This window comes from Corvus cornix, chromosome Z (genome assembly GCF_000738735.6).
Source record: "Corvus cornix cornix isolate S_Up_H32 chromosome Z, ASM73873v5, whole genome shotgun sequence".
Lineage (NCBI taxonomy): Eukaryota > Metazoa > Chordata > Aves > Passeriformes > Corvidae > Corvus > Corvus cornix.
The window spans coordinates 64,076,123-64,093,375 of record NC_046357.1 but is presented as its reverse complement, the minus strand read 5'-3'; the positions used below and the strand labels follow the sequence as shown (position 1 = coordinate 64,093,375).

At 37.5% G+C, this 17,253-nt stretch overlaps 1 protein-coding gene across 5 annotated transcripts in view; it reads left to right on the top strand.

The window, feature by feature from the left end:
* SMARCA2 (SWI/SNF related, matrix associated, actin dependent regulator of chromatin, subfamily a, member 2) overlaps positions 1 to 17,253 on the top strand; it is a 120,857-nt gene that overhangs the window by 40,199 nt on the left and 63,405 nt on the right. For all 5 annotated transcript variants that reach the window (XM_039567257.1, XM_039567254.1, XM_039567256.1 and 2 more), the window contains 10 exons: positions 672 to 845; positions 1,070 to 1,243; positions 6,018 to 6,188; positions 9,659 to 9,712; positions 10,733 to 10,863; positions 11,056 to 11,116; positions 12,976 to 13,076; positions 13,353 to 13,500; positions 14,990 to 15,153; positions 16,764 to 16,830. In XM_039567257.1, coding sequence (XP_039423191.1) covers positions 672 to 845; positions 1,070 to 1,243; positions 6,018 to 6,188; positions 9,659 to 9,712; positions 10,733 to 10,863; positions 11,056 to 11,116; positions 12,976 to 13,076; positions 13,353 to 13,500; positions 14,990 to 15,153; positions 16,764 to 16,830 — 1,245 coding nt within the window. The remainder of the gene's footprint in view (positions 1 to 671; positions 846 to 1,069; positions 1,244 to 6,017; positions 6,189 to 9,658; positions 9,713 to 10,732; positions 10,864 to 11,055; positions 11,117 to 12,975; positions 13,077 to 13,352; positions 13,501 to 14,989; positions 15,154 to 16,763; positions 16,831 to 17,253) is intronic.

Genomic DNA, 17,253 nt, shown 5'->3' with positions numbered 1-17,253 from the left:
ATTGGCTTTTACAGCTAGTTTGGAAGAACAAAGATGCAATTTGGCAGGTCAAGAAAATTACTTCCTGACAAAAGCTTTGGCAGTAATTGTGCCATGGTGTCCAAGTCTTCCTTCCTTCTATCCTTGGAACTCCTTTGTAATGAAGTTTTGTCAGAGGTCAGATGAAAAGCAGCAGGCTCTCCCTGCTGTACTGCTGGGACTATGGCAATACTGTTCCAAGCTTTTAACATTTACTTCTCCCACCTATCTTCTGTACAGCTGACAATGAAACGAGTTGTCAGTTACGTTCAGGTCCAGCACTAGAAAATGCGTTATGTATGAGGTCCATTTGCGTTTTATTTTGATGGTGTAACATCTTGGCTGGCCCCTTTTATTGCAGCAGGACAGTTGTTACCAGCATCTTGTAAAGAAGGAAGAAATTATGATCGAAAGTGATTAACACTTTTGACCATTCTGTGAAGGTTTAGGATTTGTTTAGGGTAAGAGATGTAGTTGTTGCTATATAAATACTGTATCTTTTCAGAGCTATAATGAAAAGGAAGGAGGAGGCTGGGATGTATTTTGAACTGTTTACTGTTTTACTCTGCCATAACAGTGTTTAAAATTGTTTTATTAAAAGCTATTATATTTTTTTGAGTGATTGTTTTTTTCCCCCCTCCCTCCACTGGTAGCTAAGACAAGAGGTGGTAGCCTGCATGCGTCGTGACACAACACTGGAGACAGCACTGAACTCTAAAGCCTACAAACGAAGCAAGCGCCAGACTTTGAGAGAGGCTCGTATGACAGAAAAGCTTGAGAAACAGCAGAAGATAGAACAGGAGAGGAAGCGTAGGCAGAAGCACCAGGTATTTTAACCTGTTAGGTGTTTTCCCCAGACAGATATGCACCTTACTTTGCTGGGCAGGTCTTCTCTTTTACATATTTTATTTATCTTTGGAGTTCTTCTGATTAAAAAACTCCCAAGTGGTGTGATACGTAATTATAAGGCTTTAAGACTAGAACTCCTGTATTCCTGATTCCAAATCCTTGCTATGTCAGAGTGCCTGCACTAACTTGATTCTCTTTCTAGGAGTACCTGAATAGCATATTGCAGCATGCTAAAGATTTTAAAGAGTACCACCGGTCAGTCGCTGGGAAAATTCAGAAACTTTCTAAAGCCGTGGCAACTTGGCATGCCAACACTGAACGTGAGCAGAAAAAAGAAACTGAGAGAATTGAGAAAGAAAGAATGAGGAGACTAATGGTAAGAAGTAGAAGAAGGAATGTGGTTATTTTAGTTAAAGTTACATACTGTATTCTTTTAATATCCTTCTATACTATCTCAGCCACCCCCATGTGTTTCCTTTGCGAAGTACTCTGTAATGAAAAAGATATAAATCCCAAACTATTACAGTTTGTTATGTATGTTTCTGTTAATGTAGTGAGTGTGATACTGTTCAATTTAACCTATTGCTCCTTCTTTTTTAAGGTTTTTGTGTAGGAATAATTGGGGATTGTTTACTGGCGTGAAAACTTAGCACGGCCACTTCTGAATAACAGCAACTTAATCTTATTAACTTCATATACTAATACTGTTGTATAATTGCAGGGCTATTGGTCCATTTTACAAATAATGGGCTTTGATTTATTTCTAGGTGTATAGTTTTGAAGATTTCAAATTACTACCTTGTTCATGGCATTATTCCACAATTTTTATGTACGGTTGATTCCACATATGAAATACATAGCAATAGTGCGTGTATCTTGAGAATGAATAGCAGTCAGTTCTACCCATGTAATGCTTCAGACCACACTCCTTACTACTTCATGGTTTTTTCTTCCCTATACCCTCACAGTATCAGCTGTATCATTCTAACAACAGAGTAAAATGGGTTTATGTATTGATGCCATGAAGATTTTTTGCCTTTTCTTTTATACCCTTGTTACACCTTTTTTACAACTTCTGTGTTCTTAGTGCTTTTTGCCTACATTCTTGGACTTGTTTGTCAAACTGAGAGACTAAACAATTTAGGAGCTTTGTTATTACGGATCAGTGTGCCCCAGACCCCAAGGTCCTCTCCAGAACACATTCTATGAACTAAGATAGAACCATCCAGGGGAGGGCTCCTTGGGGAGGGGGGCTCACTTGAACCTCTCATTAGGGAATCTTTGATAGGTACACTGATTAGTAAAACCTATAATGTTACACCTGATCTTTTGAGGGTGTGCTTATTGCAGTGTGCATTTCGGTGCATATGACCTGGACGTGTGCACCTAAGGATCCTTAAAATAAATACCAAGGTAAAATCTCTTTATCCCTTCTAACCGTGTATGACTCTTGATTTTAAGACCAGGAAAAGGCATCAGTATAACCACGTCTCTTCAGAATGCTGTGGAGCCAGTCAGGGGGCTGCCTACATCTCAGGAATTAAAATAATTCTGGAATTTGAAGCGTAGGCAGATCAGTGCATACGTACACGTATGCCAGTGACTTGGGGTAGAAAAAATTCTTCAAAGCATTGGTTGACGTTTTATTAACATTTCACCAACACAGAATGAAAGGAAATTGACAAGCTTACTTTGTAACCTGCTGACAAAAAGCAGTAAGTATCTAATAGAGGTGTAGAGATAAATGCTAGTTCCTGTCCAGAATCTCTTCCCACCATGAATATGAGCTGAACAGTTTGGTTTTAAAGTTAAAAAATGAAATGCAGAAAAAGTTAAGTGTAACAATGATAGAAACTTGGAAATAAAAGCTTGTGTAAAGTGTGAATTAAGAACTTGCATAAGAGAATAACAAATGTGTAGGCCCTAGGGCATTTCTCAAAATTACATAGTAATCAGTATTACAGAGCTTTTTTATAGTTGGGGATAATCATCAGCAGTTTGTCTAACCTAGCTTGTAAAAATGTTAATTATTAGCAAAAAAGGAGCTGATTTTAAATAAAAGCAATACTGACATTTGGAAAATATTTTTGTATCTTGTGAAGTTCAGCTTATGTTAAATTGAATATGCAGTGTGATAAGTAATGAAGATGTCCACTGCTGAAAAGTATGAAGTAGATTTGAATGCCCACATTATCAGTGCTTTCTCCTAAAACACCTTCACCATGACTGGTTAACCTCTTATTGTACATACAGAATTTCATAGGCATTTTCAGTTTAGGGTTTTGCACCTACTGCTCAATCCTTCTGCAAAACCAATCCGTGTGTTTTGTTAATGGGGTTATTTTGTCTATTGAGTTTTAGTCCAGTTGTGGTAAATTTGGAATTCACAGATGTGTACTAGTGGTTTTGTTTTAAAATATTATCTCCTCTCAGATGCTTGGCATGGTCTATGAGAATGTGCTGTGTCTAAAACTTTTTGCATATATTTTCAGGAATGCTGAATTCATTCCACAAATTTCCCTTCATTTACTATGATTAGAAATGGTGCTTGTGTCACAGCTCATTGTAGTAGTATATATATCATGTGCAAAAATGGGCATTGGTGTGATTTAAAAAGATACTGTCAAGACAAGCTTAAATGTATAAAAGAAGTACCTTGGCTAGATTACACAGACTGTGTATTCAGTAACATTAGAAACAACAAAAACAACAATAATGGTAATGTTTTTTTTGAAAACTTGGGGTTTGAGTGTTGGAATTTTGATGGGTTGAACATAACAATGGAATTTTGCAAGCAGTTTTGCAAGTTCAATTTGAACATTATAGCTATTTTTTCTAACTGTATGCTCTTCTGGTGTCTCTAGAAAAGCAGGAGATCTCCCAGAGTGCTGTATTTTAAAGTAATCATCTTTAAAATATTTTTTACTTATGTTTGGTTTTTATAAGGCGTTGTATACTTCTTAATTTGTTGTTTCAGCCAAAATTGAGACAGGCATGTCTGCTACTTTACTTGTATTTTTCTGACATGCTGTATTATGTCGTCACAGCACATGAAAATAATATTCCTTGTATGTCCAACACACAGAGGATGCAGAAGTTGCCAGGATGACTCAGAGATAGGGTTTATCTGGTGAACCCTGTTTCTGATTGTGACCTCTATAAGAGATGAAACAACACCAGAGTAGAACAGTGATAGATAAATCTAACAAAATAAAACTTTCACTTAACAGCTAGAAGAAAAGGTTCTGTATTCATACTGGAAAAAGGACTAAATGCAATTTTACGTCCAGCTCCCATGTTGTTCCTCTTGGTGAATTACCTGCACTTCATGTCTTTGAAAAGTCATCTCAGTAGAAGACTCACTATCTCCGTTTCAGGACATTGCAATCTGCCTGATGTAGCACTGATTTTTTTTTTTTCCTCCTTTGCCAGTCATAACTGCTGCAGATTTTTCCAGTCATTAGTCCATGAGAGTGAAATGTGTAGAATCATGGAATCTCTTGTCTCAGAGTCACTCAGCCTGTCAGGGACCTCTCTAGTCCAACCACTTTCCCAAAGCAGTGTAAACATCGAGTTCAAAACAGGTTGCTCAAAGCTTCTTTCAGTCCTGTCTTGAAAACCTCTAACGTCAGAAATGGCACAACTTCTCTGCCTGTTCAGGTCTTTCTGAAGTGCTGCCCAGCCATTGAGCAGATTGACAGGTATCTCCTGATTTCACATCCTCTGCAAACTTGACTGAAGTGCCTTTTATCCCTTCCTCTGTGTCACTGATAGTAATGTTAAACACAACATGATGCAGGATGGACCCCTGTGGTATGGCTCTTCATACTGTCTTCAGATAAAGTATGACCTTCTGACACCTCATGGAGAGGGATTTTGGGTGTATTGGTGGATGACAAGGTGAGCAGGACCCAGCAATATGAACTTGCTGACCAGAAAGCCAACTGTATCATGGACTACATCAAAAGCCAAGGCCAGTGAAATGGCAAAGTGCCATTGTAACAAGGTGACATGCCAGGCCCTGCCCTTGGGTCACAACAACCCCACTACAGGCTGGGGCAGGGTGGCTGGAAACCTGCAGAGCAGAAGCAGACCTGGGGGTGTTGGTTGACAGCGGCTGAACAAGAGCCAGTGTGCCCAAGTGGCCAAGAGGGCCAGTGGCATCCTGGCCTGTACCAGCAACAGTGTGGCCAGCAGGACCAGGGCAGGGATTGTCCCCCTGTACTCAGCACTGGTGAGGCCACACCTCAAATCCTCTGCTCAGTTTTGTGACCCCACTCCAAGAAGGATGTTGAGGTGCTGGAGCGTGTCCAGAGAAGGACAACAGAACTGGTGAAGGGTCTGGGGCACAAGTCTTGTGAGGAGTTGCTGAGTGAGCTGGGGTTGTTTAACCTGGAGAAAACAAGGGTCAGGTGGGGCCCTCATTGCTCTGTACAACCATCTGAAAGGAGGTTGTAGCAAGGTGGGATTGGTTTCTTTTCCCAGCTAACAGGCGATAGGACAAGGAGAAATGGCCTCAAGTTGTGCCGGGGAAGGTTTAGATCAGGTTTTACACCGAAGAAAGTACTTCACTGAAAGGGGTGTCAAGCACTGAAACAGGCTGCATGGGCAAGTTCAGAAAACATGTAGATGTGGTGCTTAGTGACATGGTTTATTGGGGGAGCTGGTGGTGTCGAGTTGATGTTTGTACTTGATATCTTTGAGGTCTTCCAACCCTAGTAACAATTCTGTGGTTCTATGAAAGTGTGGTTAGAGTAGATATTAGGGGGAAATACTTCACTGTGAGAGTGGTGAGACACTAGAATAGATTGCCCAGCAGAGTTGTGGATGCCCCATGCCTAGAAGTGTTAAAGGCCAGGTTGGATGTGGTTTCGTGCAAGGTGGTCTAGTGGAAAGGTATCCTTACCCATGGCAGGGGAATTAGAGCTAGATGATCTTTAAGGTCCCTGCCAACCCATATGATTCTGTGATGTATTGATACAAATGTATGACTCCTGGGCCTTATCATCCAACGATCATCATCTTCACCCATGTAGCTGTCCCTTTCTGCAGATCGTGACGACCTAAGATAACACTTGGTTATTGACATAGGAGTTGGTGTGTGTCCGCCATCATTTCTGACATGACTGGCATCTCTTTTGTATCACTAGGCGGAAGATGAAGAAGGCTACCGTAAGCTGATTGATCAAAAGAAAGACAGACGCCTAGCCTACCTGTTGCAGCAGACGGATGAGTACGTGGCTAACTTGACTAACCTGGTATGGGAGCATAAGCAGGCGCAAGCAGCCAAAGAGAAGAAGAAGCGAAGGAGAAGAAAGAAGGCGAGTAGTTACAGCTGATATTTTTAAGCCATTTCTTCTTCAAATCAAGTTTAAATGTTGATAAATGTAGTAATGCCCGATTGTCATACACAGACCAGACGTCTAAAAACATCTACACCACCAAATTCTTAACACTGAGGGAACTCATCTCTCTCTCTATTGAAATATATGTATGCTGTTATTAAGTCAAAAGAAGGTGAAAAGGAGGCAGGATTATAAAATTATTAGCTGTTAACATTAATCTTCTTGTAACATAATTTGCTCATAATCTTTGTACAGGTAAAATTGGGACAGATATGTAAGTTAGGGTTAATGTACCCAAAAGTTCAAGGTATCAAAAATATACTCTGTGAAGAAGATAGCAAGAGTCTGGTTTGTGTAGCTGTTTCATGCAGGGCACCTGTTTTAGACTTCCACATTATACACTCAGTCCATTTTGTTAGGACAAAATTGACTCAGTCCATTTTGTTAGGACCATTGGAAATGGCTAAAAAACTTGGCTAGGTTTATTGTAGTAAATGGGTATTTTGCCAGTAGTATTGTTCACTGTGCATTTTTAACCTTTAATTGAAACTTTTCAAGATTACTTTTCTTCATATGAAATGTTTTACCCTGTAAGAGAGAGTTGTTGAAATTGAACAGTGCAATTTTCAAAAAAATGATTCCATGTGTGAAATAGTGATTAAGGAATGATTTGTAATTTTTTATGACCTCAAAGTACTTTGCGTCTCTTGCAGAATGAATAAGAGGATTTTTATAATCCATTTCCATGCCTGGTTTGCTACTAATTACTGCTACAAATACAAGTATTATGTTTACAGGGTTTGCTAACAGTACTGGAAATGTGCTAATAAGAACCAGCATGGAAAAATATGGATCTTGGCCATTAATGGCCTAAAAAAATAGTTAATGTTTTCTCCTGCTGTCACAGAAACCTCGGTTCCTAAGGGTATGTTCTAACATAGGAACAATACCCTGTCTACAGAATTAAGACCTAATTTGGATGCAGTTCTTGGCCTGTATTACCAGTGAGAACAGGCCTGATTTATTGGAATGCATGGTAGAGATAATCATTAATGAGACAGCATGTGGAGTAACTGCAAAACTTTAATAACAAATACGTATGCCCTTAACTATCCACATTCATGATATGTTTCTCTTTCTATGTCAGTTTAGCTGAACTATTTATGAGAAACAATGTATCTTCTGGCCATGTCAGTAAAGATAAAATTTTCTGTCCCTGAAGTTGAAAGGAAGTATGTCCCGTGTTCAGTGTTTATATATATTCCACTCTAAAACCTAAAAATATTAGCAAAAAAGAGAAAAATATCTTTGCTCTGTCTTGCTCATCTTCATCCTTTTGTTTGTAATTAACTTCTTCCCAGCAATCTTTTGCTCATCTGTGAAGGAAGTAGGAGTCTACGCAAATATTACCCTTTATTTTAATCTAGAATTCTATGAATTTGTCATTGCATGGCTGCAGAACACATTGCAATTAGTGGGCACTGTGTCTTTTTTCAAAGTCATACATGTTCAGTCCTCAGGCTTCTATGTTTTGTAATCCATACAAAAGTTTCGTCTCCTACCACCTGTAGTTAATGTTTTGTACTTACAGAGAAATGAGAAAAGAGAGTTCTTAGGATTTTCTCCTGGGAATGGCAGTGAGGAAGTAGATGGTGAAGAAATAATCTTTGCCAGACTCATTATAGAATATCCAAGTGAACCCTATATTCTTAGTAGAAAAAAATTTGAGATTAGTCCATTCTTTCTCTGGGGTACAGTTTCTGTAATCTTCATGCTAGATTTTCCCTGTTTGTTTTTCACATTCCTCTATTTGTGTTTTCTGTCTCTAGCTTCCTACTGTAGTCATGGATAAGAAAAAAATACTCCATATGAAATTTTCGTCTGATAGGCTAGTTCAACTTGCTATGCAGTCTCTCACTTTATTGTTAGTAGTTTTTCCTGTCATTAAACAGAGAATGAAAAACATTTTTAATATTGGGATTTCCCCCATTCAGGGATTAAATTGTCAGCATGGTTTTTTCCCAGTGAACAGCCCTGATGCTTACTGCTTTTCTGTGATTTGAGTTGTAAGGTTCTTTTCCATTGCCCGTAGCTAAGCTATAACAATCTTTATGTATTCAACAGCATTCTCTTGTGTAAAAGAATGGATCCCAGCCCTGGTTCATCCAGGGAGAAAGTATCCTAAGTCACTGCAGTGTGTTCAGCCAAGACTAGATAAGTGTGTTCATAGCTTATCCTGCCCATGTGTTTATTTAAAATCTTCACTTCTGGTGCAGTTCCTTTCTTTGTCAGCAGTCATACCTGCTGCCTAGAAATGCTGAAGCAGGCAGACTTGAAGCTTGTATTGTTGTTGTTCCTACTAAGCATCAGCTGCTGCATGTTCACATCTAGTTTATGCTTTACATAATGGACTTCAATGACAAAGAAAAAGGCTGAAGCAGTTTCTAAGGATAATATCAATATTAAGAAGTGCAGCTATTCCTCAAGTATAGTTATTAAACAAAAGAAGGAATAACTTGATGGTCCATATTTATCACGTGCTTTGATAATAGTTGGAAGTTGGAAGTTTTCTCTCTCTAAAACAGAATTTAAGAGATAACTTCTTGTTGTTAGTCTATTTACATTAGTATCCAGAATAATATTTTGCTGTAGTACTATAAATTCAGCAGTGTGATGTAAGGAGAAGCTGTAAAATGTGCTTACTTGCTCAGAATTGTTTAGGAAAGTTTGAATGCAGAAGCAAACTATATGTCTTTCATTTTTCCTTATACTATGCTGACATTTTTAAGTAACGTAAATGAGGACAAGCCTTGAGGAAGATACTGCTAATTTCTCAGGCTGGTGCCTGGAGAGAAAAAAATCTAGCTTTCTCCAGTGAAGAACTCCAGGGTTCCTTTTGTTTCTAATTTGAGTAATTGTGGTCTATGCATGATTGGGAGATAGTACAAAGAACTCCCAAAATACTTCTTCTAGTTAGTTGTCAGACCAAAAAACCCAAAATACATACCCAAGATAAAAGTGCCTTGCATGAATATATGCAGCAGTCTGTGATGCCTGCTGACACCTTCAAAATGGAAATTAAAGCAGTTTAGAAGAAATTAGTAGTAAATCACATGAAAATAATTTACTATTTTATTTGCATTAGAATAGCCTATGAGCAACTGAGCTCTAGGTCTGAACCAGAAATTCAGTGGGCCAACCACTTCTTACATGCAGATTTGTAACATTGACTGAGGTGAGTAGGTACCATTAGTAAATGCTTTGTGTGTGTTAATTGTTAGGGCCCATCTCTGTCTATATCCATCCACACCTTTGTTAACTTGAATCCCAGGCTGTTCAGAAATAAGTGAAACATACTCATGATCCAAAATGTTTACATCATACAAAGTATTCTTTCTGTACTTTTAATCTGACCATAGTATTTTTCACTTCTTCATTTGTTTTAGAAAGCTGAAGAAAATGCAGAAGGAATGGCATCTGGTCTTGGCCCCGACGGAGAGGTATGAGTTTTTACAAGGTGGTTCTTTTTTCTTGTTGTAGGTTTTTGGTTTTAAAAAAAAACCTTTCCGATGATTGTTCTGGATTGTGTGTCATGGCTATAACTTCAAAGAGTTATGATGACAACTGTTCTCGGAGCTGTTGTTTATAAACAGAAATAATCATTACCTGGGTTAACATTTATGCTAGCCTGTCACTATTCTGAAAATCAAAGACTAAAACGAGAAGTATATTGAATATAATTCAGTATATTGAAGAATTCTGGGTGTGCTGAAGTCTGCCTCTCATTTTTGTAATGTGCTTACAAGAAATACTTTTCTTGCAGTCTGTATATGTACAACTTACTTTCTAGTTTGAGCTCATAAACACTATACATATATATCTTCTCATCTTTATAATAATATATTGCTGACATTGCATGTAGTTAAATTCCTTTCAGTCACAGGACAGAATATAGTGTAATGATGGATTAAGATATCTGAAAGTTCTTTCTTCCTCAGAAGCAAATGGAAATGAGTAATTTTTCTGGGTCGTTCTTCAAGTAATGTTCTTCATTCAGTAGCAGAGCATATGCTGCCTTCAGAGCTTTAAAACAGGCCTTTACTTAGAAAGCTAGCTAAATTGTTTGATTCTTGTTTCTCAAAAAAAAAAAGCTATCAAGTCACTGTATGTTTTTTGTTACAGATATCTGTTCGTATAAATAACAGGATTAAATGCCTGCAAGAATACATACCGTGTGTCTTGACAAAAACCAATAATGTATTCTTTTCCATGCTGTTCTTTCTAATTTACTTGGGATATTGGGATATATTTGTGGATGTCGTATAGAATATGTTACACACAGAAGTACTGTGACTCAGTGCTTGCTTAGTAGTCATGTGGGGAAAGTGTGGCATCTAATAACAAAACTCTGCTGGTTGTTCAGAACTGGAATTTTGATAGTACTATTAGTTTTTTTAATTATGTAAGACAAGCATGAAATTCACTTACCTTATGGTGTAAAATGTCACTTGAATTTTTAGCCCATAGATGAGAGCAGTCAGATGAGTGACCTTCCAGTCAAAGTGACTCACACTGAAACAGGCAAAGTTCTTCTTGGACCAGAAGCACCCAAGGCAAGTCAGCTGGATGCTTGGCTGGAAATGAACCCTGGGTAAGTAGTTAGTGTACAAAGTAGACTCTTTTTTCTATTTGCAGTGATACTTTCCATGTTATACTTTATTTCTTGTTTACCAATTCTATTCTTATTTTAATATAGTGTATGTAAGCTGAATAGGACATGTATTGAACCTATTACCTCCTCTTGTTCACTGTAATTCACAATCTTTCTGTCATTTTTGTACAGCTATGAAGTTGCTCCCAGATCAGACAGTGAAGATGAGAGTGGTTCGGAATATGAGGAGGAGGTATGTATCTTTAAAAAGAAATACTGGGACAATAGAGTAAAAAACAAGTACTTATTTCATATTTCATTTTCCCCTTCTTCATAGTGAAGAGAGGGGAAGTGATAGCAGATGTGTAGGTGCTTTAAGACTAATACAAACAGGAAAACTAATTGATTCTGTAGTTCTTGATTTATAGCAGTTGTTCTTTATATGCACTCTAAATGCCTAACTGGTAATTGTGGTTAGGAAGAATGAGTATTTTACTCTGATTATTAATAATAATGAACTGGAGAATTAAGCGGGTTCCTATTTTAAAATACATCTCAGGAAATGCTGCATTGTGGCTTTGTGCTGAATGAAATTAACATCTTCAAGGTTTATGCATCAGAGGTTTTATAGGCAATAAAGTAACATGGTTGCTACTTATATATTAAGTGTATTAAAATGTTAGGAATTATGCCAGGGATTTATATTCAGACTTCTCAGGGTAGGCTTATTTGATTCAGTATTTGGATGGTGATTTAAATACTATTATTACAAAAATTCTAAAAAGAATCTTAAAATTAACACACACAAAGATCCCAGGCTAGTAGGGTCATAATATTAGGTACTATGAATAATGAATACTGATACTTGCATAGCATTTTCACATCATTATTTTCTAAAGGAGAACAGAAGTGAGGAATAGAGAGGGACCATGTTCCATCAACAGCCTGGTAGCAGAACTAGGTATAGAGCTCAGATCTCCTAAGTTTAGCAGTCTTCAAAATACTAGACCAAGCAACTACTGAAACTGACTGGACTGTGTCACGTTACAGTATGTGCCTTTGTAGGACTAATTTCTGGTAATACAATTCTACATGTCTGTTGATGCCATGAAGATTTTTTGCCTTTTCTTTTATACCCCCGTTATACCTTGTTACAACTTCTGTATTCTCAGTGCTTTTTCCCTCCATTCTTGGACTTGTTTGTCGAGCTAAGAGACTAAACATTTTAGAAGCTTTGTAGCTAGGGATCAGTGTGCCCCAGACCCCAAGGTCCTCTCCAGAACACATTCTGTAAACCAAGATAGAACCATCCAGGGGAAGGCTCCTTGCGGGGGGGGGGCTCACTTGAGCCTCTCATTGGGGAATCTTTGATAGATATGCTAATTAGTAAAACCTATAATGTTATACCTGATCTTTTGGGGCATATTCGGCGGGGTGCATTTCGGTGCATATGACCTGGACGTGTGCACCTAAGGATCCTTAAAATAAATACCAAGGTAAAATCTCTTTATCCCTTCTAACCGTGTATGACTCTTGATTTTAAGACCAGGAAAAGGCATCACGGTCACTATTAAGAGAGGAGAGAAGGGCCTGATACCTGTCAGGTTTCAGAATCTCACTTAATGACATTTTAAGTTATTTGCTGTCTGCTGCAACTGTAGCCAAAAGACAAGTTACTTTAAAAAGAGTAAAAATAACTGGTTTTAAAAAATTAAGAAACTAGAGGCCTAAATCAGTAGTTAACAGTTTTTTAAGCTTTATTAATTCATCACACATCTAGAATACAACATAAAAAACCCCATGATACTGGAATACTCTCCATGAATATGGTAGTCAGAGAAAGCGTTTTGAAAGTAAGATCATTAAACGGGAAAATAGTTTTTATTTCAAAGTCTTATGACTTCCTGCCAGTTAATGTATGTCAAGAGTAAACCATCTTGTTATGCTGCAGTGCAGTTCTATTGCAGAGCAGGTGTAAATTGAACCTTGTGATTCAGATGTCTGTCGTAAACCACTGACCAGTGAAAGCTATGTGTATGTGAATGCCAGTTCAAAGTATGACTGAGGAACATATTACACTTCCCAGAGCTTCTGTTCTTCTGTATTCTGTAGGATGAGGAAGAAGAATCAAGCAGACTAGAAGCAGATGAAAAGATACTCCTGGATCCTAACAGCGAGGAAGTTTCTGAGAAAGATGCAAAGCAAATAATCGAGTGAGTATTTGTTAAGTGCTGTTTGTTTGGAACCATGGTTTTTTACAGTCACATTTTACAAGAGTAGCTTTCTCTAGAGTACAGTTATTTGAGGCGTGAATATCTGCAGGAGAAGGAACATGATCATTTAATTATATACTGTTTATAATCTTGCACCCTTTGGTGTACTCATCGCAATTGAGGACTTGTACTGTTTCTTTAGACATATATATGTGAGCCATGGTCAAAAAATATTTGTTCATGGGAATTCACTCAAATTCCTTTTCTGCTTTCCAGGACTGCCAAACAAGATGTGGATGATGAATATAGCATGCAGTATAGTGCTAGAGGGTCTCAGTCCTACTACACTGTTGCTCATGCAATCACAGAAAGGGTGGAAAAGCAGTCTTCCCTTCTTATTAATGGCACCTTAAAACATTATCAGGTGAGAAATCACTAAAACATTAAATTACTTGAAACTTGGAATTATGCTGAACATTTCGGTGTGGTATTTCATATGGCAAACTGAAAACTTGTTAAAAAATACAAAGTCTCTAGTAGGTTAGAATTTGGAAATATGGACAGAGCAATGACACCTGGCACAGATAATGTTTCATACGTACTGCTTAAATAATACAAACTTTTTACAGCAACCTCTACCTTTTTTTCATTTCAGATGAATAATATTTTGATTTTGCTAACTTTCTCATTGACTTGTAATTTCTGTTCTTAGTGTTTTAATTTGTGGTGGGTTAACAGTATTTTCCTTCTTCCAGTATTCAAAAGTTTAGAATTGTATTGTTTACTTAAGATCCTAATAATTCGGTGCAGTGATAGATACAATTTGAAAATAAGAAAAATATTTTACTATGGAGGTTGGTGTCACCTGTTCTTCACAGACTTGCACTGGATTTAGTAACCAAGAACTTCAGTATTCTGACCATGACCTAGATGCACAGGTGATTGAAAATGTCCTTGACATGTGTTTTCTACACTTCTGCTATTGTACAACTTCCTGGTTAATTCCAAAAACCTGCACCTTTTCTCTAGTCAGAGCATTATTTGTGTGTATATGTATCTCTCCACATAACGAATAGTGACGCAGACACGATAGCTTTCCTTTTTCCAATTCTGAAGCGGCTTTGTAAGTGGGACATACGGTGGGACTACAGGTTCCAGTCAACTCTTGATGGCTTAATAGTAAATATGAATCAGTCCACGTGTATGTAAAGCCAGTGAATTGGCAGCATTATTTTGGATACTGTCTTGCAGGGACAACAGATAGTTACTTCAAGCATGTATTGTAGAGTTTTCCCTCTGAACTTTCTCGGGCCACCTAATTTCCTGCTCTCTCCGTGCATGAGACATATGAAAACTCTGGATGTTAGAAGCAGAAACTTCACAAATCCGTCAGTAATGTGATACACACGTGGAAATCTGTCTGACAGAAGGGAATAGTGCTTCCTAGCAGTATTCCTTGGTGTGTGAAATTCTGTTATGTAGACATTGCTTAGCTACAGAACTCTGGCTTCCTTCCAGCTCTGGAAGTTTATACACAAGGCATATTTGGACAAAGGTGGCTTACTCTGATGTGGAGTTTTGATGGCAGACGCTAAGTGGACATGTGCTACGAGAGTTTTAGCATACCAGTGATACAGTTGGCAACTGTGAGGCTTGCATGTTCTGTGCAGATTTGACAAGTTTCGTTTTGAAAGATTTTAATTGACACAGGCAAATGTCATGAAGTACACGCAGAAAGTTAGCATTTGACAGTGTTGAAATTGAGGAACAAATTCCTGCAGTGGCATTTATCAGCCTTACATATGAGTGCCTCTGTTGGACATTTGTCCCATACTGCTGATTTATTATTAATTTTTTATTATTAATTATTTTTGTGAGTTTTAAATAAGTGAAACTCTTACTCTTCATTTCAGCTCCAGGGACTGGAATGGATGGTTTCTCTCTATAATAACAATCTGAATGGAATTTTAGCAGATGAAATGGGACTAGGAAAGACAATACAGACTATTGCTCTCATCACTTACCTGATGGAGCACAAAAGACTCAATGGCCCCTATCTCATCATTGTTCCCTTGTCGTAAGTAACGGGTCTCATTCTGGCATTATTGTCGTAAGCACTGCAGATTGGTTTGTTTGGAACACAACACACTGGCAAAACCAGAAAGCTGATAAAACACTTGATTCTATTAATTTTGATGAACAGTATTGAATTTACTGTAATTCACTCTTAAGCCAAAAGAGGGGGATGTTTTTTCTTTCCTGTTATATGCATGCACTTCATCTTTCAGCTTTTAACTGATATTAAAAATCTGTTGCTTAGTTCTTTAAGCAGCTGGTGCCTCATCTGATACCATGCAAGCATGTTTTAATGAGGTTGATCTTTTAAATACTGTATAGGTACCCCTGGATATATATAGTCTTGATTGATATGCACACTTCCGGCAGGTGTGCAGATTATGATTATTTCTTGTGCTGCGTGCTTTCCCTTAACTTTCCAAAATGCTGCTTGTTTCATACATTTCTTCTAATGTATCTTCCTTTCTCCAAAGGTCAGGTGTGGATTTTAGTGATTTGAATGAAAAATGTCAGGCACTGTAGAACTCTTATAGGATGTTGAGGAGTTGTTTTCTTATTTTTATGTGTAATTGACTTGATTGATGTTCAGAAGTTTCTGGTAATTTCATTAGCCAGTTTGTCCACCGGTTGTGCTGAGCATGCAAATTTGTTCTAAAATTAGGATAAATTTGATTTGTGGTCATCTCTTAATTTCTTTTGAGGTGTCTTCTGGCTGCACTGCAGTAGTAACTGATTGACTAAGATAAATGCCACAGGTTTGCCTAATTGTATGGGTACAAATTATAAGCTTAGTTTGAAAAGAAACACCCGAGAGAAGAGCTATGAAACAAAAATAGCGGGAGTGTATTAATGTCAATTTTCATGTGGGCACAGTAAAAAATCACATTTCTTTTAAGTACTCTGTTTTTTAAAAAACTGAGAGGAGCTGAAAGTTCTTTCTTGTATATGTTTTAAAAGCTGCCTTTCTCTGCCTTTTCTAAGTCGTTAGTATTGCTGCCATCATTGGTCCACTAGGAAGAAGAAAACCAGCTAGCAGCTGAAAAACCTCAAGGTTATTTTTTGCTGTTGTCTCATGATAGCAATGAGCTTCGCAGTAAGAACTTTTTTGTTGTGATCAAACTGCAGAAACAGTGCAAGAATGGATCCACGTAGTGGCAGTGGTGGTACTATGAGTAGTTCTGCTTGAGTAGAACACAGATGAAGTCTATTATCAGTTTTGTTGGGCTGTATCTGAAAAGCTGTAATGTCCATTTTTGGATGATAAGTAGTATAGAAGAACTTAAAAAACTATTTTTTTGTTCAGAGATATTGTTCTTATCCTTACTATGTTCCAAAGTATAAAGGTCCATGTAAAATACTACTTCTACTGGTTTCAAAAAGGGCCCTGAATATAAGCTGAAAGAGTGTTTCACACTTCTTTTTGTGGTTACTTTTCCTCTGACATGCTTGTATTTTGTTGCAGTACATAAAGTGCATTTTTAAAATATGTTGTTATTTATGGGGGTTGATTACATAAAACGTGTTGAAAAGCTGGCAACCACTTGGAAACGATTATAAAGTTTGATTTGCAAATGATGAAATGTTACTTCTTCTTTATAATCTCTATGATAGGACTTTATCCAATTGGACATACGAATTTGACAAATGGGCTCCTTCTGTGGTGAAGATATCTTACAAGGTTTGATTTGCTTTTTATATGACTGTAGAATAGAAGGAATGAGAACTAGAGACAGTTTTTCCTCTGTCTCAGCAAACTTTTAAACTGTTCATTAGGTTTTGTCATGTATGTCAGATACTAAGCAGTGTGAGTTAATCATACTAAGAAGACTGTAACAAACTATGAAAGACTGTAGAAGTAAAACAACTGTAAACCACTGTACAAAATGCAGAATAAAATTGTTAATTACCACATTGCAAGGCTTCTGATGAAAGTTACAGATGGTAACTACCTAACATTTTATTCATAGCTAAATACTTTCTTGTGTAGCTGCTGTAGTAGCTAGATATAGCCAAGCAATTTGTAGGGAGACCAGACCACTGTCTATTTTTTTCCATAAGCCCGTTAAGCAGCTTTACAGGCTAGCAGTGGTTTAGGGAAAGA